Here is a 23597-nt window from a genome sequence, read left to right as displayed (position 1 = left end):
TGAGACACATGAACATTATATGAAATAAAAAAAAATACTTTAATAGAAGCACAAGTAAAGATGTAGAATATGTGGTTAAAATAAAACATGGAACACCACCCATAATGGTAGCGATAACACGCAACACCACCTTAAAAATAGTGGGAGTTAAATGGAGGTTAAATTAAACAAAAAATGTAAGGTGAGTCGAAGATATGAAAATAGACAAAAAGGCACTGGTAGAGTGGGGGACAAACTCACAATTGACAGTAAAATATATTTAAAAAGAGTTAGTTTCAGACGGTAGGTTGTGCATATTAATTGGAAATGTCAGTTTATAGTAAAGTTTATTATGTTCCTAGTGAGAGGGCTAGAATGTCATGAAATTAAAAATGAGCCTTTTAAAAAAAAAAGTCAAATGAGTAAGACAAATAAAAAGTAATAAAAAATAGAATGGTAATCACTTATGAATGACAATGTATACTTGTTGTAGTTGCCTGGCGTTGGTATTTGTCAACATATGAAAAATGCACAATAACCTGTGAACCACAAACTTACTGGTAAATGCTAGTACTACCCAAGTGACGTGGTGTCCAAGACTTCTATGAAATTCCACACAAATGCAGGCTTGACACAATCTGACACGCTGGACAACATTTGTTTTGCATGCGTTCTTGAAGAAATTCAGCATACAATTAGATTTTGATTCAAGGGGCATCAATAAATAGATGTGAAAAGGCCAACTTAAAACATGTACTTTGCTTTTGGCGCAAAATTAGAGTTTTAAAAAACAGTAGCCTGGTCCACACTCCTGTAGTGAAGAGGCTACATTTAACAAGAACAGTCTACAGTTAAAAGAAAGGATATACCCGTGAAAATGACAGAAATCCAGAACACAATTAGTGGTATGCAGGGTGACAATCTAGTAAGTAAGAATAAACATAATACACAAAAACGAAAAACCAAGTATTTGCTAACTTATGCAAATGTGAACATTTTCACTAATATTATGAACAACAGATTGAAGAAGGCCTCAGCGAATATTGAAAAATCATGTGGGACAATCGTGAAAACATGTAGGACAAAATGGAAGAACTGCACATCACCAGCAACCTATTTACTGGCACGTTGGAGCCAAAATCTCAAGTTCAAACCAAAGTAACACTAGCACCAATATCATTTCATATGAAAGAGCACTCGGTTAGGCAAACCAAAGGTGCACATAATGGGGATCAGAAAGCATGTTCCGTTACCACAGATTCTTATGTTTATAGTACTATATAAAGAAACCTGATCATGCAGACTACCAATGGAATTAGGATATAGTTCTTTAAATTAGAGATAGGAGCAAGGCACTTGCTACCACTCTGCTGATTTGCCTTTATTGTCACAGCAAAAAGATAAACAAATAGAAGGGTGGATGATAAAATTGGGAGTCCCTGAAATCGACCACTCACCCAGGCCCCAAACTTTTTAAACTGCAATTCCAAACTCCAGCTCTTCCTTGAATGCCACAGATCCAGTTGACAGATACTCCCTTACCACCTCTTTACTCGTTTGCAGAACTTGAACTTGTACATTGCTCTGCTGAACTATGGAATTATGGTGTCAACATGAACCAGACTCAGGTACAGAGGCATGTGGACCTTAAGCTAGCAGCAGTGAAGTGGCAGATACAACTGGCCAGTGACAAATGCTTGATCAGCTTGAAGATGGGGACAACGTCATTCTAGTGGTTGCAGACCACACCGTACTACTCACAAACACAGCTGCAGCCCTCCCTGCAGTAAACTGTTCAGCAATTCCAGACCTCTGCCTACCATTCCCAAGGCTGCCTTCTGAGGACATGTTAACCCATACCGTATCTTCTTGCCTAACATAGCCAGACACTACCTGAAAGTCTGGATGAACAGGTTTGCTCAGGCACCAAGTGCAAAATACACAAGCAAACTATAATGACACACACCTGTTTCATACCTCTAGATGATGAACTGCCCTCTTATTATTTTCGTGAGTGAACACTAATGAATGCGAAAATGTAGACTATACTGTCATGTAGAATCAAGGAACGGGACAGCACAAAATCCTACAAACAACATACAGTCTACTAAAGGCACGATCAACCCAAAGTAGAGCAATATGAAGTTGAAGAGTCAAGGGCTTAAAATAAAGCCAATTAGTCAAAAATAGATAATAAAAACTCATTTTGACTATTCTTCAATTAAGCATGCCCTGGAAGCAGTGGGTGCAGAGATCGCCACATATTATTTTCTGTATGCTAAGGTAGAAATGAAAATTCATTTATAACTGGAAACCCTTTGAAAGTGCCCCTACTCTGTCTGACATGGCAAATGGCCCATGAAATGTACAGTCTTATTTAGAAACAAGACCAAAACATTTGTAAGCATTCCCCACTCATTATTTCCTTGTTGCTGGACAGAATAAAAATGCCACATTATGGGAGAATTGCACTCTGGTATGTTGCAAGTTTAAAAAACAAAGGTAATCTCCTCAGGGAAATATATCAAACTCCAGCAATAAGGCGTACTTAAATGGCAATACATTATAAAGGTTGACTTACGAAATTATGTGTGGTGAGGGGAACATGGTCCAGGAAATCCACTTGGAGCTCTTCTCCGATCAACGACGCAGCATCAGTATTCCAATCCAAGCGAGATTTCTTGCTGAAATAGAAGAAAAACTCATTAGCAGAATAAAAAACAGAGACTGTAGCAAAGGTCCATAATGACTCAACAACTCAATCTATGCAATTTTGGTATGCAACATTTGAAGAATGGGTCTGGTACATAATGTGTGTTTGCCCACATGCAGCTTTATTACCAAGTGCTGTTGTAAGTAGTTTGAATAGTGCAATTACATTCTATCTCACTGCGATGATGATTTAAGATTTCAGGTAAACAAATAATTACTACCGTCGAGTAAGGGGGTACCAGTGAGGGGATATAGATTTGAGATTATCCAATAATTTATCTAAGATTTAATGTAAGATTTACGTACAAAAACTTTAAAGCAAATCTATTTAGACAGTAAATTTGGCTTGGATCGGGCCCTTCTAGATCTACGCTGGAGATGAAAGGCATTAGACACCTAGTTACAAATGCCACACACTGCCAGACCAGCTCTATGAATTGGAAGGCCTTTAAAACATTTCTGCAAAAATCGCCTCAACCACATAGCATCTCCTTATTTGCTTGAACAGTTTTAAACATGTGAAATCAATTACATAAAGTTAATTGTAAGTAATTAACAAAACAACAACTTTACCCAGGGAAGCCTGTAATGAAGAATGTGCTCAACTGGCATTGGAATATTAGTTCATTTTTAGGGTCTCTGACTAAAGGCCATCTTTGCAGTTATGTTTACTGATGGTGAACAAACATTTAAACTGTTTAGAGAATCCATGTTTAAGTCTTTGCAAATCTCATGTGTTTCATTCCACTTTATTTTTTTATAACAAGAATCTATGAACATTCCAGAATTGCAGATTTTTCTGTGAATAACAATTCTCACAAATATCAACACTATGTTTGGACAAAACCTGATTAAGCTATCTTGTCTAATCTTCTCTACCTGCCCATTTTCAGTCACAAAATTATACCCCTCCTGTGAACAAGGGAAACGCTATGAAATCCTGTAATCCTGCCCCGTTTGTGAATCAGTCCTGTTTGCAGCAAACATAAAGCACTTACAACTAATTAAGGCCAAATGCATTTTACAGATTTTCCAATATTAATCCAAATGTTATTAAAAGCAACTGAAGAAAACATCATTACATTTATCCTCTGTAAAGGTAAAAACCCTTTATAGTACTGTAGAGTATACTAGGTACACTAAATCCATGTATATTCACCCACATAAAGGAATTTTGTTAGGTGGACACTGGTTGGCTTCAAATGACATTTATGGATTTTTACCCTTTCAGCCATGTCCCTCTTGCTTATTAAAAGAATTTAATTTAATTGCAAATGATTGCAACAAACTGTAAACAATTGTTTCACTAATTCCCGCAACGATCTTGTTTTGGGCCAGGACAATTTATTTCATTGTGGTTAAAGTGATCAGGCTGTTTAGCCCCATATTAATTTATGTCCAGTGGATATGAAGGCTGTCTGTGAGGGAGAACTTTGGGAGTCCTTTACCTGCTATCAAACATGGTCTTCATACTGTTTTAATGAAATGTAGAAAGATTTGCTTGATTCCTGGAGTCATGAAAACCCCCTTCCTCTCATCAAATCTTTGCCTTTTGTTGCAGATTTGACAATATTTTTGTGTTACATGTCATTGCCATGCACAACAGTTGTATTTTTTTTTTAATAGCAATGCAGTAGTCTTTACAAGCTAATGACTACAAGCGGAGCTTTCATACCACTCACTGAAGGAGACAGTGAGTACTAGCTAGAGATAATAATAAAGGGGCATTCCATGTAACCTTCTCCCAGAATTCAGCGATACAACAGTAATGACAGTTTCAGCACAGAGGCTAATCATACCCAGCCTCCACAATATTCCACACTGTGTTCAAGGGTCACTGTTTCCCTGTGTAGCGATGCAAGAACTCTCATTAGAACATTGGAATGCTGGGGGCTCCATTGAAAACAATGGAGTGCTGCGGGCTTTTACTGGCCGGTAAAAGCCCGCAGCGCCAGCATTCCAATGTTCGCTTTGTTCACAGCAGCAGCTGTGAACAAAGCCTCACGGATCCTGAGGCGATTTGAATCCCCTCGGGCTCCGTGATTTTTTTTTTTTAATAGAACATTCTGCCCTGAGTGGCAGAATGTTCTAATAGCCTTCGGCTCGGGCATTTAACGCGGGGAGCGGGCCTTTAATAGCCGGTAGAGCCCGCTACGGCGGGTTCTAAGGCTCTATTAGAACATTGGAACGTTGGCAGCTCCATTGAAAACGATGGAGTGCTCCAGGCTTTTACTGGCCGGTAAAAGCCTGCAGCGCCAACATTCCAATGTTCTCTTTGTTCACAGCAAGAGCTGTGAACAAAGCCTCACGGAGACCGAGGGGATTTTAATCCCCTCAGACTCTGTGAGGACTTTGTTTTATTTAGGAGAACATTCTGCCGTCTAATGGCAGAATGTTCTAATAGCCTTAGAACCCGCCATAGCGGGCTCTACCGGCTATTAAAGGCCTTCTCCCTTGTTAAAGGCCCTCGCCTTCGGCTCGGGCCTTTAACCCGGAAGCGGGCCTTTAATAGCTGGTAGAGCCCGCTACGGCGCGTTCTAAGGCTATAATGATTCAGTGATATTGGTGAATTAACTAGGTGCATATTAATAAATTTACAACTGTGAGCACAAGAGGTTAGTCTCACTCCACGTTATGGTCTAATCTGCAGTGACTGTAAGTAGTTCAGGTACTTAACCAGTTAATCACAGTATTGCAGGGTTAACATTACAGGACTTGTCTTTCAAGTGAATTCGAGAATCTTGCTTAACTCAGACACTAATAGACTCTAAGTGCAAAAGAGTAAGTTCATTACGCCACAGCACAGGGTATAGCTTGCCACTTGGTGTACAGACTTATAAAACAGAGTTCTTAATGGGTTCCCTTTATTTGGGGAGATTAACTGAAATTGTCTAACCACTATTTTGATAAGGTATTTCAAACCCAATGCAAAAATGCCATAGATCTTTTAGCAAATATGTACTCCTGTGGAGGACAACTGCATGTCTGCACACTGAGAATTACTTTCCACTAAAGAAACGAGCAGAAAGGATCTCTGTGAAACCCAAAGGGGGAAGCTCTAGGGGATACCGGCCCTGACGGTGATAGAGTGGACTGTTAGGAGCCCAGCAAGAGATGGATTAATTTCGCTAGTTGGCTTATGTGACTAACTCTTCCAAGAGCCCATCATCGCCTAAAATAAGTCCAGCCCCTAGTCCAGCTACAGTTATCCCAAAGCCTAGCTGAAGCAGCACTGACCAGATTCATGGTCGGGGCACAATCATTCCTAAGACCCACAGATTTAAGCTCATGCGAGTGCCTCCCTACTCCCGAGCATTTAACCTACCCATAAAAAACTGGACTTATCATGGCCCATAAGAAAAGATGCAGGGTCTACCCGGGTGAACGAGTCACCTCTTATCGGGTCATGAACCAAAACTGAGCATTCACCAGCCTCTCTCTCGCCTTTAAATCCATCCAAGAGGAAGGGATACTGGTGTAAATGAACGTGCGTAACACCCGTTTTCTAGTGTACAGGCTTAGTAAACTTTTCACAAAAATCCAAAATACACAAGTTTTTGCAATGCTCGCTTTCTGTTGAGGGGGCCCAGTAAGATCAATGTTTTGCATTTGTAAATGTTTACCACCTTTTCACTAACTTTTGTAGCTACTGCACATGCCAGATGGTAACCTTGGAAATCTGACAACCCTCTGCACGTCTATGCCTTAGTCATTCTCACGCCTTCTTTAACCCCTACACTCGAACGGAACCAAACACCTCATTGTGTTTAGTAAAATCTACAATATTTGAACCAATATGCTTTTGCATTAAGTGGAATCAAATTATCAAGCAATGTGCTAGATCAGTGATTCCCAACCTTTTGACTTCTGTGGACCCCCACTTTATCATTACTGGAGCCCAGGGACCCCCACTGAATCTTTATTGGAAACCGGGTTCCCCCACTGAGTCATTACTGAAAGCTGGGGACCTAATCTGTTAATATTATTTAATTTTTTAAGCAGTCGCGGACCCCCTGTGGAGGGCTCTGCGGACCACCAGTAGTCCCCGAACCACAGGTTGGCAACCACTGTGCTAGATGCAATGGAAGGGAAAGGGCAGGGAACGATGATACAATAGTGAGGTACAACGGGTTCTTCTCTTGTAGAATTGTAATACCGAAAAAAGAAGCCAGCTCCGTGTAGAAGAAAGGGATAGATATATCTTCCAAAACCATCTTAGCCACAACAGAGACGAAGCATGATATTAAACCACCTTCACTTAATAAAGACTTCAGGATCTTACCCTTTCTGCTCGTGAAGTAACCGGAACACTGCACAACATTCTGGCTGTAGACCTCGTACTTTAAGTGCCTTCATGAGGCAATCGTGTAAGCTCATCCCGTTCCGCACGCTGACCTGAAAAACAAGAGAGAATGCAAGATCACAATGCAGTATCTACCTAGGCATAACAGTGTAATAAAATATTAGTGAAGATGTAATTCATAAGGCACCTGCAACAACTAGTACATTTAGGATGATCTAGTGACAAACCTGTTTTGTTGACCCTGGCTGCTCCTAAAGTTAATAGGTAACCGGTGGGCATAAACTTATAGTAAAATCATTTGTAGAAATGAAAGGAAGAAAACAAAAACTAAGCATCAAATAAAACAAAGGAGAGTAACTTGAACATATGCCTATTCCTTCCTTTCCATTTTATTCTCACTTTTCATGAAGGACTGGGCAGAGCCTGGATTTGTTTTTGTAACATGAAGTTGCAGCAGTTTCAGGATACTCATACTGAGGTTTTTTGTATACACTCTAATACCTATTACACACGCTAGCAGTAAATTTTGTACTAATGCTAACATGATGTGTAGATGAGTTTCCATATACTAAAAGCTTGCATCAAACTACTGGAAGTTCCTTTGTAAAGATATTGTCTTAGGCTTCCAAACGTCCACACGCTGAAGCAAGTTTTAAGATGAGAGATAGATATGCACTCCAGTTGGCCAACATGCTTGCAGCAATTGTTGGGATAGTTTCTTTGTTGCCAAAATCCTCTGTCATCATCTTGTCTGTGCTGATTTATTGACAAATGACCAGTCGCGGTCGCAGCAAATATCAAGGGAGAGCCAGGGGGACCACGAGGACGGGAGAAAACACACAAAAAAAGGAATACATTTTTTTTTTAAACGTACCTTTTTGGCCGTTCGTATTGCCTCCTTCCTCTTCTGGTGTCCTAGCATTTGCTGGGACACCAGCAAAGGCTCCTCAGCAATCCTGGTGCTGCTTTCATGCAAAACCTTCCATGAAAGCAGTGTCAGGATTGGTCTGAGCTGCAATGACTGCTGCGCAGACACAGCTCTGGGGTCTGTGCATGTTTCCCCAGTCCGACCATTCAACACAGCCGGGCTGGAGAAACTTAAGTGCCCATTTGTGTTTGACAGGCCTCAGATGGCCGGCCAAACACACATGCGCACTTAGGTGCACTCTTCCCTCCAACCTCCCATGAACCAGTCCAATCCCTCCCTGTACTCCTGGCTGAGCCAGCAGATGAAAAATAAAATGATAGTCTAACTATAGTTTTATTTGATATCTTCTTGCTCTTGGCCGGGTGGGGGGAAGGAGGAGGAGGAGGAGGAGGGGTGACGACACTCCGCCATTGCAGAGGAGCCGCCCCTGCAAATGACTAAGTGCAAATCGAATACTTAAGAATCCTACTTGACAGTTTGTGAAAACTGGATGAGCACATCATGGGTTCAAGGCTTCTTTTTGTGACCCTACCTTTATTTATTAGAAAGAGCTGAGTGCAAAGCAAGCTATATTGATTTCCTTTTAGATAAAAATATCTTGCTGTTTAGGTACGGTATTTTACCAACTTTACAGCTGATGGTTTCTGCTTCAGTCTCTGAGAGATGAGCAAACCTGTCAGATCAGATACAGATATAAGTCGATGTGTAAACTGCAAAGTTTCGACACTGAACCAGGCATCACGGTGCTTGGAGTGAGTACCACTGACGTCTGTGACCCCATTCTTCACACAAACCTAGGCAACACTGCTGTGTCTTATGTGTGCTTTAAGGTGCCTGTAAATCCCAGGTAAATTAACTCACTGCTCACAGTCAATAAAAGATACTTGCAGAGCACACATTAGAATTCCTGCTGTACAGTTAAGTATGCCATATGACTAGTACCTACAATTAAATGAAACGATATGTACTTTGTGATAATCAGTTCCACTAAATTCGGAGATGAAGTGCTCACCAAATTCTTGCAAACACTTTTAATGAGAATGTTTTGAACTTTTTGGGATATGAAGATACTGGACAGCAATACCTCTTGCAACCAGTAAGCAGTTTCAGCTTGGTAAGGGATATTCTGGCAATCTTTAATATTCGTTGTGCTTTAAGTGGTGAAACAAATCAGTAGAGCTTGAGAAGAGTAAGCATAAGGATGACGTGGGTAGCAAGCAGCATAACTAGTAATAAAATGAAACTTTGTTGCTAATTTGTGCTCAATGTGTGCACTAGTTACATAAAAAAGGTATCTAGTATAAGACCACTACTAATCAAATAACCTCTTTTCATGTAAGCATTAGGTATTAATGCTACCCCAAAAAAAGAAATTCTCATTCTATCGACCTATAATGGCAAGTCTGCCCTTTTAAGATTCGAGCCAATGAGCTGCACCTCACTAGGAGGTACTACTAAGCAATTTCACAGACTAAATACCATGGCACATTTTGGGAAGAGTACGCCTAAAGATGGGGAAAACAGCATACCATATAAAAAGACGCTATGCTAAGTTACATGACCACCATAGGAATATTTGCATAAAAATTATCAATTAGATAATGTGTACTATACATTTTTCAGCTCTATGCACTTCAATAGGTTTTATTATCCAACTATATAGGACTAACAGTATTGACTTCAGAGGTACAAAATACTGACTTTTTAAGATTCAAGTCTATTGTCTAAAGGACTTTGGTTGGGCGCTTAGCCTACAGATCTTTTTCACTGGCTCATGGTTCTTGAGGGTATATCAGCAGTAAAATAAGTTGTGGTAAGTTTTGTGAGTTTTTTTTTTATTTTTACCAGCCTTTGAGGTGCTGTTTTTTAGGTCTGTGTGATGACTGTGCTGCTCTCCAACAGACCTATAGATTTGGCTTTGTGTTTGCCCCTTTCAAACGTTTGCCATTTTTTGACCAGCAGCTTTAAGCATTGGCACAAGACTATCATTCATTTCTTGGTTTGGCCCAGTGGAGTATTCTTCTCTCCCCTAATACTATTGGCTGTTCCAGTGTGACAACCCGCTTCCATTTGAGTGTTTGCATTGAACAGCATCAGGGACTACTTTACTAAGTATAACCCTCCCGGTCCTCTCATGCTTCCTCCCTCCCACGAGTGATGCTCTAAAGTGCTAACTCTCCATGTATGAGTACACTAAACACAGGTCGGTTTTCTTTGCCAATGTCTGTTCAATGTTTCACCAAAATGATGTGCACAGGATCTTGCCCTCTCTGCTTTCATTATTCTTAGTTTTGTTTTTAGTGTTTGTATCTTAGAGTTGTTGTGTTCCAAAGCCTTACTAGGTTTCACACAAGTTGAATGGTTTTTACTGTCATTGTCTAAGTGTTCTCAGACCAATGTTAGTTTTCAGGATTAAAAACAAGGTTAGAGTTAGCCCTGACAGAGAGGCATTCAACATAGTGCTTTGATTCTACCAAGGCAAGCGAGAGTCCTCTGACAGTATTCTACTCCACCAAGGTCTTATAAAGAGAGCCACTGGAGGGAAATAGGGAGAGGAGAATGATGGAGACATTCAAAATCTCAATGGCAAATTTTCTTTTACAAGTGCCTAGTGGTATCAGTAAGTGTGCATCTTGTGATTTTTGTTTCAGTATATATGACACTATTTATATTTATAGTTAAAGGCTAGTTGCAAAATATGACATCTGAAAATTTGCCATATTGAAAAACAGTATATAATATCCATACAAACACAAAAACATGCAACAATCATTTATGCAGATAAGAACAAAACATCAATTCCTAATACAGACGGCTCCTAATTACGTATACGCTGGTTTTTAGTCATTGTTGCATTTACAACATTTTTGCTCTCTGCCTTTAAACCATCCAGATGAAATTTGCACGATGTTGGACTATCATATTAAAGCGATCCTTATATACGCCGCGTAACATGCACAAAAATGTAACAAATGTGATTTGCTGTCCCTGCCTCCTACACACAGGCTGGGAACCTGGCATATTTTACCCAATTTTGATTTAAAGCTCTGTAATCTTAATATTAAGATCCCCAATCAAATTACTACGCAAGTAGATCTCAGGAAAAATGGGAAAGTGTTATTTAATGTTAGAATGTCAATACTGTAGTGTTTTGTTGTGTGTGCTGGTGTGTCAGTGGAGGTTCCATGTTTAGATAGTTGCACTGCTGTCTGAGCCTGGAGTGGCTGCTGAGGAGACTGGTGCTGACCAACTTGGAATAAACGTATCTTCATCAGGACTACTGCTGCCTTATGTGTGTTATTCAACACAATATAAATTGACAACGAGGGGTAGCAGCAGTCAGCACCGTCCTACGAACTTGCTTGTGCGTGCTTCAATTTAATGTGTCTCGGCAGGCCGACCAGACTTTTGCTCAGCTAACTGTTGCTTAAGATATGGTAAGGCGACGTTAATTTGGACGTCATTAAGGCATTGGTTGCTTCAGGGACTCAAGTGGGGCATTGTGGGGATCTGTGCGCAAGGCGAGCGCATTGTTAATGTCTTACTGGATTTGACTTTCAACATATTCAGGCCGCTTGTTCTTGGAATTTGAGCGCTCAGTTACATTAAAGATTTAGCGAGAGTATTTTGGAGCCTCTGTGTACAGAATCTATTATTGTTTTAACGAGGGAAGGTGCATTGTGTACTTTTAAAGTTGAAATCGCTGAGGCACACAAGTCAGTTTCTGACATCCGTGGAGACAGGTGTATTTTGTACTTTTAAAATTTAAACCGCTGAGGCACGAGTCCCCTTCTGATATCCTTGGAGACAGTGAGGCTGAAGTTGACTCATGCGCGTCAAAGAGACTCGGTGCTCGCGTTATTGAAATGCACATTGTGTTTATTTTAATCCTCACATGTCGCAAAACGGAGACTTCCTTTAGTTGACACAGCGCAAGTAGGATTGAATTTATCATGCGCACTTGGGAGAATCAACAGCAGGGTTACAAGTGTGCAGTGACAGGCCGCGCTTCACAAAGTAAAGCAAGTTCTGTTTCAGTGACTTGCACACTTAAATCGAGCACAGCGACTCGCACTCTATGTTTCAACGTGAGTTCTGACTACATGTGAGTAATAACAAGGAGTGCTTCACATGTAAAGTACAGTGAATCACACACTTAATAGTTCAACACGAGTTCTGTTTCAGTGAATTTGGATTCTGTCCATACATTATGTGGACCAAGACAAACCTGGTTGCCCTTCATAAATGATAACCATGGTTGGGGGTAAGAATTACCTACCCCTGGGGTATCTCTAAAGCCACCCTGAAATACCTCTGAAGTCAGATAGGACCATAGCCCAATTAATAAAATGAGTGGTCTAATAGCAGCACAGCGGCTGATAAATCTTTCTCCTTATTCTTTTGAGTAAAATAACCAGTGTTGATTGCAGAAAACGGCAGCATTTATACAGGAATTGATTTTGTTAAACCTTATATAACTCCACAATGAAGTGCCCTGTAACTCAGCCATACAGGTCATTTATCTCAATTTTGGCGCAATAATTTCAGTGGTGCAGACAACAGGCTTCCCAGAGATTTAAAATTATTCAGTAATAAAACATGTACTGTGTTAGAAAAGGTTGGTACACTTGCAAGAGCAACACTCCCTTCTACTGCAAAGTCCTAAACCCAGGTAACTAAAAGTTTCTAACTGTTCAAGTTTAATGACATTAGGATACGAATTGTGCTGCCTAGGCTTTTTTTTTTTTAATAAACAGGATGCTGCATTTCCTTGCATTGATCTTAAATTTCTTTTGGGTATATACATTTCAAAAGTGAGAAGTAGTTTAGGAAAGCCCGGATGCCACCAAGTTTAAACAAGTCATTCATAAAGAAGTTGCAAAAAATAAAGTTAATGTACACCCCCATGTCAGGCCACTTTGCTAACTTCAAAATCAGCTAAGCACCCTCTGCTGCTAAATCGACACACATGAAATTATTTTAACTGACTAAATATTAAAGAGATTTGTGCCACATTCTCAATTGCCACATCTTAACAAATAAAAATCTAAATAAAACAAATAACCATTGAGTATAATTTTAGTACACCAGTACAGGTGCTTCCTAGCATGCAGGTGTATTTACAACAGTTATATAAAATCTTTATAGTTTTAAATTAGATCACAGGAAATACGACTATTATTTGAAGCAAAGATGTTGCGAATTGCTGTAAAAAAGAGCCATAGTACACATGTGCAAAATGCTTTCACTAAGTATTTAGGAGAACCAGTGGTTGAAGTGGCCTATCTATCTATCTATCCACCCATCCATCCATTCATCTATCTAAAACCTAGTGACGGTGACAACTAGGTAGTTTTAGTTAGGGCCAAGTTTCTATAGAAAAAGCAGTGTTTTACTTGCCTATATCTTTAGCGCTGCTTGACAATTCGTCATGAAATTTTCTCTAAATATTTGGCAGTCATGTGAGCTGCTTTCTGGAAGGTTTCGGGGTGATCCGTCAAGTGGGGGCCAAGAAAAAGGGGGGTCAAAATTAGAGCATTTCCAATGTTAATTCCCATAGGCAAATTTGAAAAGCCAAAACCACTGGACGGAATCGTACAAAATAAGGCACAAAGGTAGCTCTTGGTCCAGAAAAAGCCCTTTTAGTTGTTTGGTGTAAATCCATCCAGCAGTTTTTTGAGACATTAAAGAAAATCCAAATTTGTATATATAGGGATGCAAAGGATTCACAACCACTCCTGATCTCGTACAGGTATCTGATTAGCTGGCAACACTTCAAGGAAGTGGTGGAAGCCATGTTGGGACTCGGCTGAAACAGAGTCCCAAAAAAAAATATATATATTAAAAGTAAGAAAAGGGGCCAGGGTACAGACACCCTGACACCTTAGTGCTGGTGGTGGAGTCCAAGAGGGATCCCTCCATGGCAAAAAAGCATTTTTGTTTACATTTTCAATAGATGTCGCAGTGGATCTGCAGAAAATAAAAAACAAGCACAGGCTCTCGCACTTGTTTTTTTATTTTTTTAACAAGCCCCCAGGTGGGCCAGGTGCTGCCCCAGGGACCAACACCTCCTCGTGGCATAAAGCAAATATGAAGGGGGGGTCATGTACTCCCCTCCCCCCACACTCCCTGCAGCCCCGGGGAACACCACCTCCCCGGGGCAAGGTGTAAAAACTAGAAAGGGTGTCCGGAACGGACCCTCCCAGCCCCGGGGACCAACAGCTCCCTGGGGCTGTTCTATGTTGGAGGGGGGCCGCACAGCTCCCCTTCAGGAGCCACTGATGGCCCTGGGAACCGCCACCCCACAGGGCCAGCTCTTGCTATGTCCCATGATGCCCACCTCCGGACATAGCTGTTTGCTATGACTTAGCAGCAGCTTTGAAGTTGGCGCCAAGTCATAGCAAACACTCTAGTCCGATGAAGGGAGAGCTGTCAACCAGCTCTCCTTTCATCGGATCAGTTTTTACTCTGTCTGCCTGCCCGCGGAGATGCATGCAGGCTCACAGAGGAAACTGTTCTCACAGAGAGGGAGCTACTTTAGCAGCTCCCTCTCTGTGACAGCAATGCTGGGTCCCACAGGAGGTGGGGAGCTAGCTGGGACCGTGGGTGGTGGCCTAAAGAGGCATGAGGTGGAATCAACTATGCAGTCTTGGTTATTGGTAAACAGACCTTTAACAGCACTAGGCAAAACTCTGGGCCCTGGCACATATTGTGTAACAAAATAAGCACTAGATATAGATGGGACAACATATTAAGAGTAGACTCAATAAGCACTGGAAGCCTGCCACGTTTTGAAAAGGTGTAGCACTGAGGTTGAGATTGCACCGGATGTGGTGCATACACATTCAAAACCATTTCAAAGAGGTTGGCTCCTGGGTGCATATCTAGAGCACAGCTATTTAGGCTGCAGTGAGGCAGCTCCAAATAACAATGACCTAGTAGGTAAATGTCTACTTCTCATTACGTGGAACACCAAAAAAAATCAAAACAAACAGCAAGCCTCCAAGTGAAAGCAGCAAGACTTTCTGGAAAGTGACCCCGGAATATTACATAAGTAAAGAATTTGTCAGAACTCACTCATCCACCTGCACATGTTTCTCAGTGAGTTAGGCACCCACTTCAGAGATCTGTCTGTAACCTACTATTTACTCATGTCTGATCTGTACTGGTTACTGTTCTGTGAGTGATTTAAGTTTGCACAAATCTGCCCTGCTGGATCTGTTTTGGAGGGAATGGAATGTTGTACTTGCTACCGTCTGAGAAAGAAGGGGGCTGGCTATGCTACTGTGATGCTGTACCTGTTGTGGGGGGAAGCACAGGTTGCTCAATCGCTGCTCGATGTGTACATGTCCTGTGATGGGAAAGGCTTGCACTGCTGCTGCCCTAGCTCTATCTGAACTTTGAAGGAGGAACGCTTGGATACCTGCTCTAAGAAGGAGTGTTTCTACTGCTATTGCCCCAATTTTATTTAAAAAAATCATCTTGGGGAGACAACAGTAAAAAACAATGTTTTATCTTACCTACATACAACTATGTGTGACTGTTTAATTAAGGGAGAACATGAATGCTGGCATAAGGGAGAAAACATTACCCAAACCAAGAAACCCATAACTAGAAGACGTAGAGTCTCATAAGTAGTGCTCTCAGATGCAGACTAGTAATAGATGCGGAACTCATTGATGAAGTACACCACACTAGGTATGCGAGGGGTCATCCTCCTATATGAGAACATGATTGCACAGTCATTCTGCAAGTAGTTTGGTTCAACTCTCACAAAATATGTGATCAGAGTTAAATTTTTATTTTACATGTGAAACTGTTTTTTTTTTAATGGAGCTAGTGACTTTTTAAAAAAAACAAAAAAAACAAAAGCTGACATTTGCCTCCACATCATGTACGACAACAGAGCAATTTCTATAATTATATAAATGTTTTATTTTCATGTGACATCAATATGTAACACACAAACCTACTTTGTGTATATTCTTCACGTTTAGATTTACCATAGCTAATGTAGGCCTGTATTTTTAAAATGGCTAGCATTTAACATTTGGTTGCCATCTTGCATTCATAACATATTTATTTTATAATGAGAAGCCAACTCCATGTGCACCATCTCAATGTGCCCCTGGCTTTCAGTTCTCAAGTGAAAATATTTTATTTTGTACAATCCTTGTAGAATGTGTTAACAAGCTGTTGCAATACACCTGCAGAGTACAGCTTGATCCAATGTATCTCCTTATGTTGAAAGAAATCTAAGTTTGAAGAATGTTTAGAATAGCTTAACTGTGTAGTAATGTATTATCTTGCCATAACCTGACTAGCTTGTTTTATGGGAACCCTGGGTAGGTGTATCAAATGTCAGTATTGGTAATGCCAAGAGGAGAAGAACTCAATAGATTCTGTACCAGCTTCTTTGCCTGACTCTCAATGAGAATTCCCCCTTCTGACTTGTGTAGCGGAACGTTTCCTTGACGTAAGAGTAGGGTGCTCTCTTTATGGGAGAACTGATGTTGACTTATCTCACCTTCGAGACATCTGTATAGTAATTTGTCTTTGCTCAATGACTTTTGGATTGCTTCAAATTAATACACTGACAAATGCATTCAGATATTGACTATTGGTTTGCAACTAATTTGAAGAATTAAGTATTTAGGCTTGTAACTTTACTGGTCTGTTAGTACAGTTGTACTGGTTGAAACCTAACCACTTTCGGTCTTTCTTGTGGATCCTAATGTGCTTCATGTTATCAAAATGTATTGCATCTTATCTTTAGCCTCAGTTGGAATTAAAGATTCATCGGAGAGAGCTTCATGAACCTTAATGTGCACAAGAATTTATACGAAGCAAAAAGCACCTACAGCAAATTCTGCCATTTTAGTCAACACCACTTTGCATCCTGTTTTTTTTTTTAGGCGATAATAAGCGTATTCAAGGCAAACCTACAAACCCCACACTGCAAAACACAGTCGGCTAAAAAAATAAAAATAGATGATGGTGCCTTATTTCATAGTACAAAGCGCAAATTTGTGAAATGTAGAATAAAATTTTGTTCTTAGCTTTTTTTCAGGTAGGCAATTGAGGGTTGTAGGAGACTGGCTCTCTATATGGGGTATAGAGATGATGTGCAGCTCCCCGTTTTGGCCGGAGCAGCTGCTGAAACGTCCTTGGAGCTGGTGCAAGGCCACTGTGGTGAACCACTTGGAAAAGCACTGCACAGGCAGACTTCAAGGTGAGACCAGTGGGTCACCTTGGAGTGTAGAGGTTGCAAGGGGTTGGGGACCCTTAGAGCACCCTTGGTTCTCCAGTGCAGGGCCCAGGGAGGCCGGGTGCAGAGCAGATAGATGAGCCAAGAGCTGTACACAAAGGTCCCCTTGGAACCAAGAGGTAGGTCACTGAGGGTGGATTGAAGGTCAGCAGGGGCCACTCTGGTGGGTGGTTCTTACATGTCCTGAAGTCCCTCGACTCGAGCTTGCTTCTGGTCCTCAGAGAGTTCAGAGTGGACTTTTCTTTTGAGTGTCCAACCCCAGGCTGCCTGCACAGTTCAGCCACTGGAGGTCGCAGTGCCACCAAACTTGGCACACTTGCAGGGTTTTTCCTCCAGGTCCGTCGGGTGGAATTTGGTTCAGCAGCAGTCCTTGATCAGGGGCCGGTCAGTGATCTGGACTTCACTGGTCTTTGCTTTTTTTGTTGCAGGGAGTGATGCCTTTACTTTGGAGGGAGATCTTTGTTGATTTTCAGAATGGTGGATGTGCTCTGGGGTTTTGCATAGTTCGTCCAATGTTCATGCAACCCCTCAGAGGCGACAGTAGGATCCTGGGTGCAGCTGGCAGGGCCTGGTGCCTTTTGTTTGTATAACAGGATTGCAGTTCTCAAGCCTTGGGGTTTCTTTGTTGCTGGCCTTCTTGTGCCCTCAGAATCTGATCTGCAGGTCTAGGGCTGCCCACTGAACAATGACTTTAGTGGGCGTTTAAGAGAGTCCTTAGTGGTGACCAATGGGTCATCTACCTTTGGGTGGCTACATCCAATATGTAGCCACTTCCTGTGAGCAGAGGTCACTACCCCATCCCTGGTAGGATATTTTCCTACTATGTAAGATGGAGGAAAATGAAATGCGGAGGAGGGGTCACCTCACATGCAACACATTAGGGGTGGTGCAGGATTGGGGTGGCCACTCCTCCAGTCCTTTGTGCAATTTTCCATTGTTGCTCCTGCCAAAAGTGGGGGTTTGCAATGGAGGTGGCCAGCTGCTGCTAGCAGCAGGGCTTGGGGTCGAGTTTCAAGGATGGCAAGCCCTTTGAAGCTTGCTGGAAGGGCAGTGCCCATTCCTGGGGGAGGAGGTGTAACACCTCTGCCCAGGACATCCTTTGTTTTCTGAACCCAGAGAGCAAAGGCTCTCACCCCAGGGTTCCAGAATCTTGTCTGGTTGTGACAGGCTGGTTGTGACTGGCCAGCAACCATGCCAAGGTTAGTTAGCTTTTGCTGGGGTCCCCTCTAAGGTGGCTCCTGGTTACCTTTTGCAATAAATCCAATACTGGTACCAGTTTGGATTTATTGTTTTGAGTTGTTTGATATCAAACAACCCAGGATTCAGAGTGGCCATCATGTAGCTGTGGAACTCATACTGACAAACGGACAGCACATGCATTTAAAACGGCTAGTCTGTTCACTTACTATGTCCCGGGTTTGGCAAGGACACTATAGGGGCTTACTGCTCATGCATCTATACCCAGACCTGCAATATAGTGCACCCTCCATTAGGGCCTAAAGGGTGGCTTACCTGTATTGCATGGAGTGTTTAGTGGACAGGTCACAAAGGCTGTGTGTCATGTCAGTTTTGAATTTTAGGATTGCCCAGGACACTCAGCCTGCAATGGCAGTGCTGGGTGCACCTGCATGGTCCCTGAGAGTGGCACAATCTGTGCTGCTGCCCTTAGGGACCTACCCTTAGTACCCCTATGGCCTGGATACCTAAATGCCATTTTCTACGGATGTATAGTGGCAGTTAAATGTGTTGCCAATTGTGCCAATGCATCACAACAGTTTTGGGAAAGAGATCTGGCCCAGGGAACCTGGTTAGCAGGGGGCCTGGGCACTAACAACTTTGAAACCACATCAAATACCAGGCAAAATGTTGGGGGCTAACCATGTCAAAAGAGGCACTTGCTCACAAGGGTCAAACAGCCCACTGGGTGAGAGGGCAGAGAAAGTCTTCAGATGCAGATTCCAGCATCTCGCTGTTAATGGGCCTACATTAACACTCCTTAACAAACTGGCAAAAAAAGTTGCTTGCCAGAACAAATCGAAGCATAAGCGATTAAATGTTTCTCGAGACGGAGAAAAGGGAAATATAATGTCCTGTCTTCCCTCTTACAGGGAGTGCAGAATTATTAGGCAAGTTGTATTTTTGAGGATTAATTTTATTATTGAATAACAACCATGTTCTCAATGAACCCAAAAAACTCATTAATATCAAAGCTGAATATTTTTGGAAGTAGTTTTTAGTTTGTTTTTAGTTTTAGCTATGTTAGGGGGATATCTGTGTGTGCAGGTGACTATTACTGTGCATAATTATTAGGCAACTTAACAAAACAAAAAAATACCCATTTCAATTATTTATTATTACCAGTGAAACCAATATAACATCTCAACATTCACAAATATACATTTCTGACATTCAAAAACAAAACAAAAACAAATCAGTGACCAATATAGCCACCTTTCTTTGCAAGGACACTCAAAAGCCTGCCATCCATGGATTCTGTCAGTGTTTTGATCTGTTCACCATCAACATTGCGTGCAGCAGCAACCACAGCCTCCCAGACACTGTTCAGAGAGGTGTACTGTTTTCCCTCCTTGTAAATCTCACATTTGATGATGGACCACAGGTTCTCAATGGGGTTCAGATCAGGTGAACAAGGAGGCCATGTCATTAGATTTCCTTCTTTTATACCCTTTCTTGCCAGCCACGCTGTGGAGTACTTGGACGCGTGTGATGGAGCATTGTCCTGCATGAAAATCATGTTTTTCTTGAAGGATGCAGACTTCTTCCTGTACCACTGCTTGAAGAAGGTGTCTTCCAGGAACTGGCAGTAGGACTGGGAGTTGAGCTTGACTCCATCCTCAACCCGAAAAGGCCCCACAAGCTCATCTTTGATGATACCAGCCCAAACCAGTACTCCACCTCCACCTTGCTGGCGTCTGAGTCGGACTGGAGCTCTCTGCCCTTTACCAATCCAGCCACGGGCCCATCCATCTGGCCCATCAAGACTCACTCTCATTTCATCAGTCCATAAAACCTTAGAAAAATCAGTCTTGAGATATTTCTTGGCCCAGTCTTGACGTTTCAGCTTGTGTGTCTTGTTCAGTGGTGGTCGTCTTTCAGCCTTTCTTACCTTGGCCATGTCTCTGAGTATTGCACACCTTGTGCTTTTGGGCACTCCAGTGATGTTGCAGCTCTGAAATATGGCAAAACTGGTGGCAAGTGGCATCGTGGCAGCTGCACGCTTGACTTTTCTCAGTTCATGGGCAGTTATTTTGCGCCTTGGTTTTTCCACACGCTTCTTGCGACCCTGTTGACTATTTTGAATGAAACGCTTGATTGTTTGATGATCACGCTTCAGAAGCTTTGCAATTTTAAGAGTGCTGCATCCCTCTGCAAGATATCTCACTATTTTTGACTTTTCGGAGCCTGTCAAGTCCTTCTTTTGACCCATTTTGCCAAAGGAAAGGAAGTTGCCTAATAATTATGCACACCTGATATAGGGTGTTGATGTCATTAGACCACACCCCTTCTCATTACAGAGATGCACATCACCTAATATGCTTAATTGGTAGTAGGCTTTCGAGCCTATACAGCTTGGAGTAAGACAACATGCATAAAGAGGATGATGTGGTCAAAATACTCATTTGCCTAATAATTCTGCACTCCCTGTATAGAGCGCAACCTTAGGGTTGGAATTTGGTAGTCCATTAAACTAGTACAGCACGTGCTGCAGGCGCTGTCCCACTAGGGCCACTGGTGTCTATAAAAAGCAAATCATGCAAAAAAAGAAAAGAAAAGTCACCCGTGAAGGAATAAAGTAATGGAAACTACTACAGGCAACCATGGGATGTCACTGAGTAAGATCATGATCGGTAATTGAAAGGGGCGGTCTCACCATTAAAGTGTGCAGGACTCACCAACGGCATACTCGGCAACATGCTGTGCCCAAAAAATAGAGGTCGAAGTTTGTGGGTTTCAAAACAACTAATTGGCTTAATGGTCACATCATCATACGTGACACTACATGACATTCGATCTAACAAAGCACTCCCAGAAAAAAAAAAAAAAATTCTCTTGTTGTTTAACCCCTTCGCTGCCAGGCCTTTTCCCCCTCAGGTGCCAAGCCTCTTTTTGGCTATTTGGGGCAGTTTGCGCTTAGGCCCTCATAACTTTTTGTCCACATAAGCTAGCCAAGCCAAATTTGCGTCCTTTTTTTCCCCAACATCCTAGGGATTCTAGAGGGACCCAGACTTTGGGGGTTCCCCAGAAGGAGGCCAAGAAATTAGCCAAAATACAGTGAAAATTTCGTTTTTTTAAAACAAAATGGGAAAAAGGGCCTGCAGAAGAAGGCTTGTGTTTTTTTCCCTGAAAAGGGCATCAACAAAGGGTTTGCGGTGCTAAAATCACCAGCTTCCCAGCTTTCAGGAACAGGCAGACTTGAATCAGAAAACCCAATTTTTCAACACAATTGTGGCATTTTACTGGGACATACCCCATTTTTACGATTTTTTATCCTTTCAGCTTCCTTCCAGTCAGTGACAGAAATGGGCATGAAACCAACGCTGGATCCCAGAAACCGCAACATTTCTAAAAAGTAGACAAAATTCTGAATTCAGCAAGGGGTAATATGTGTAGATCCTACAAGGGTTTCCTACAGAAAATAACAACTGAAAAAGAAAAATATTGAAATCGAGGTGAAGAAAACATCAATTTTTCTCTACGTTTTACTCTGTAACTTTTTCCTGCAATGTCAGATTTTCGAAAGCAATATACCGTTATGTCTGCTGGACTCTTCTGGTTGCGGGGATATATAGGGCTTGTAGGTTCATCAAGAACTCTAGGTACCCAGAGCCAATAAATGACCTGCACCCTGCAGTGGGTTTTCATTCTATACCGGGTATACAGCAATTCATTTGCTGAAATATAAACAGTAAAAAATAGCTATCATGAAAACCGTTCTATTTCCAAAATGGGCACACGATAAGGTGTTGAGAAGCAGTGGTTATTTGCACATCTCTGAATTCCGGGGTGCCCATACTAGCATGTGAATTACATGGCATTTCTCAAATAGACGTCTTTTTTACACACTGTCTTACATTTGGAAGGGAAAACTGTAGAGAAAGACAAGGGGCAATAACACTTGTTTTGCTATTCTATGTTCCCCCAAGTCTCCCGATAAAAATGATACCTCACTTGTGTGGGTAGACCTAGCGCCCGCGAAAGGATATGCCTCAAAACACAACGTGGACACATCACAGAAAACAGAGCTGTTTTTTGCAAAGTGCCTACCTGTAGATTTTGGCCTCTAGCTCAGCCGGCACCTAGGGAAACCTACCAAACCTGTGCATTTTTGAAAACTAGAGACCTAGGGGAATCCAAGATGGGGTGACTTGTGGTGCTCTGACCAGGTTCTGTTACCCAGAATCCTTTGCAAACCTCAAAAATGTGCTAAAAAAACATATTTTCCTCACATTTCGGTGACAGAAAGTTCTGGAATCTGAGAGGAGCCACAAATTTCCTTCCACCCAGCATTCCCCCAAGTCTCCCGATAACAATGGTACCTCACTTGTGTGGGTAGGCCTAGCGTCCGCGACAGGATATGCCCCAAAACACAACATGTACACATCACAGAAAACAGAGCTGTTTTTTGCAAAGTGCCTACCTGTAGATTTTGGCCTTTCGCTCAGCCGACACCTAGGGAAACCTACCAAACCTGTGCATTTTTGAAAACTAGAGACCTAGGGGAATCCAAGATGGGGTGACTTGTGGGGCTCTGACCAGGTTCTGTTACCCAGAATCCTTTGCAAACCTCACATTTTGGCTAAAAAAACAAATTTTCCTCACATTTTGGTGACAGAAAGTTCTCGAATCTGAGAGGAGCCACAAATTTCCTCCCACCCAGCATTTCCCCAAGTCTCCCAATAAAAATGATACCTCACTTGTGTGGGTAGGCCTAGTGCCCGCGACAGGAAATGGCCCAAAAAACAACATGGACACATCACATTTTTTATAGAAAACAGTGCCTTCCTGTGGATTTTGGCCTCTAGCTCAGGCGGCACCTGGGGAAACCTAGCAAACCAGTGCATTTTTTTAAACTAGAATCCCAGGGGAATCCAAGATGGGGTGAATTGTGGGGCTCTGACCTGGTTCTGTTACCCAGAATCCTTTGCAAACCTCAAAATTTGGCTACAAAAACACGTTTTCCTCATATTTCGGTGACAGAAAGTTCTGGAATCTGAGAGGAGCCACAAATTTCCTTCCACCCAGCGTTCCCCCAAGTCTCCCGATAAAAATGGTACCTCAATTGTGTGGGTAGGCCTAGCGCCCGTGACAGGAAATGCCCCAAAACGCAACGTGGACACATCCCTTTTTTTGAAAGAAAACAGAGCCGTTTTTTGCAAAGTGCCTAC

The 23597-nt window shown here is 42.0% G+C and overlaps 1 protein-coding gene across 2 annotated transcripts in view; it reads right to left on the bottom strand.

Annotated features, from left to right (window-relative positions):
* The window catches only part of RAF1 (Raf-1 proto-oncogene, serine/threonine kinase), a 363516-nt gene that overhangs the window by 197050 nt on the left and 142869 nt on the right, over nt 1-23597 (bottom strand). For both annotated transcript variants that reach the window (XM_069206644.1, XM_069206643.1), the window contains exons 3-4: nt 6974-7086; nt 2561-2663 (exon numbers count right to left, since the gene is read on the bottom strand). In XM_069206644.1, coding sequence (XP_069062745.1) covers nt 2561-2663; nt 6974-7086 — 216 coding nt within the window. The remainder of the gene's footprint in view (nt 1-2560; nt 2664-6973; nt 7087-23597) is intronic.

This window comes from Pleurodeles waltl, chromosome 9, assembly GCF_031143425.1.
Source record: "Pleurodeles waltl isolate 20211129_DDA chromosome 9, aPleWal1.hap1.20221129, whole genome shotgun sequence".
In the NCBI taxonomy this organism is placed as follows: domain Eukaryota; kingdom Metazoa; phylum Chordata; class Amphibia; order Caudata; family Salamandridae; genus Pleurodeles; species Pleurodeles waltl.
The sequence above is the reverse complement of the archived record's forward strand: the minus strand, read 5'-3'. Positions and strand labels throughout refer to the sequence as shown.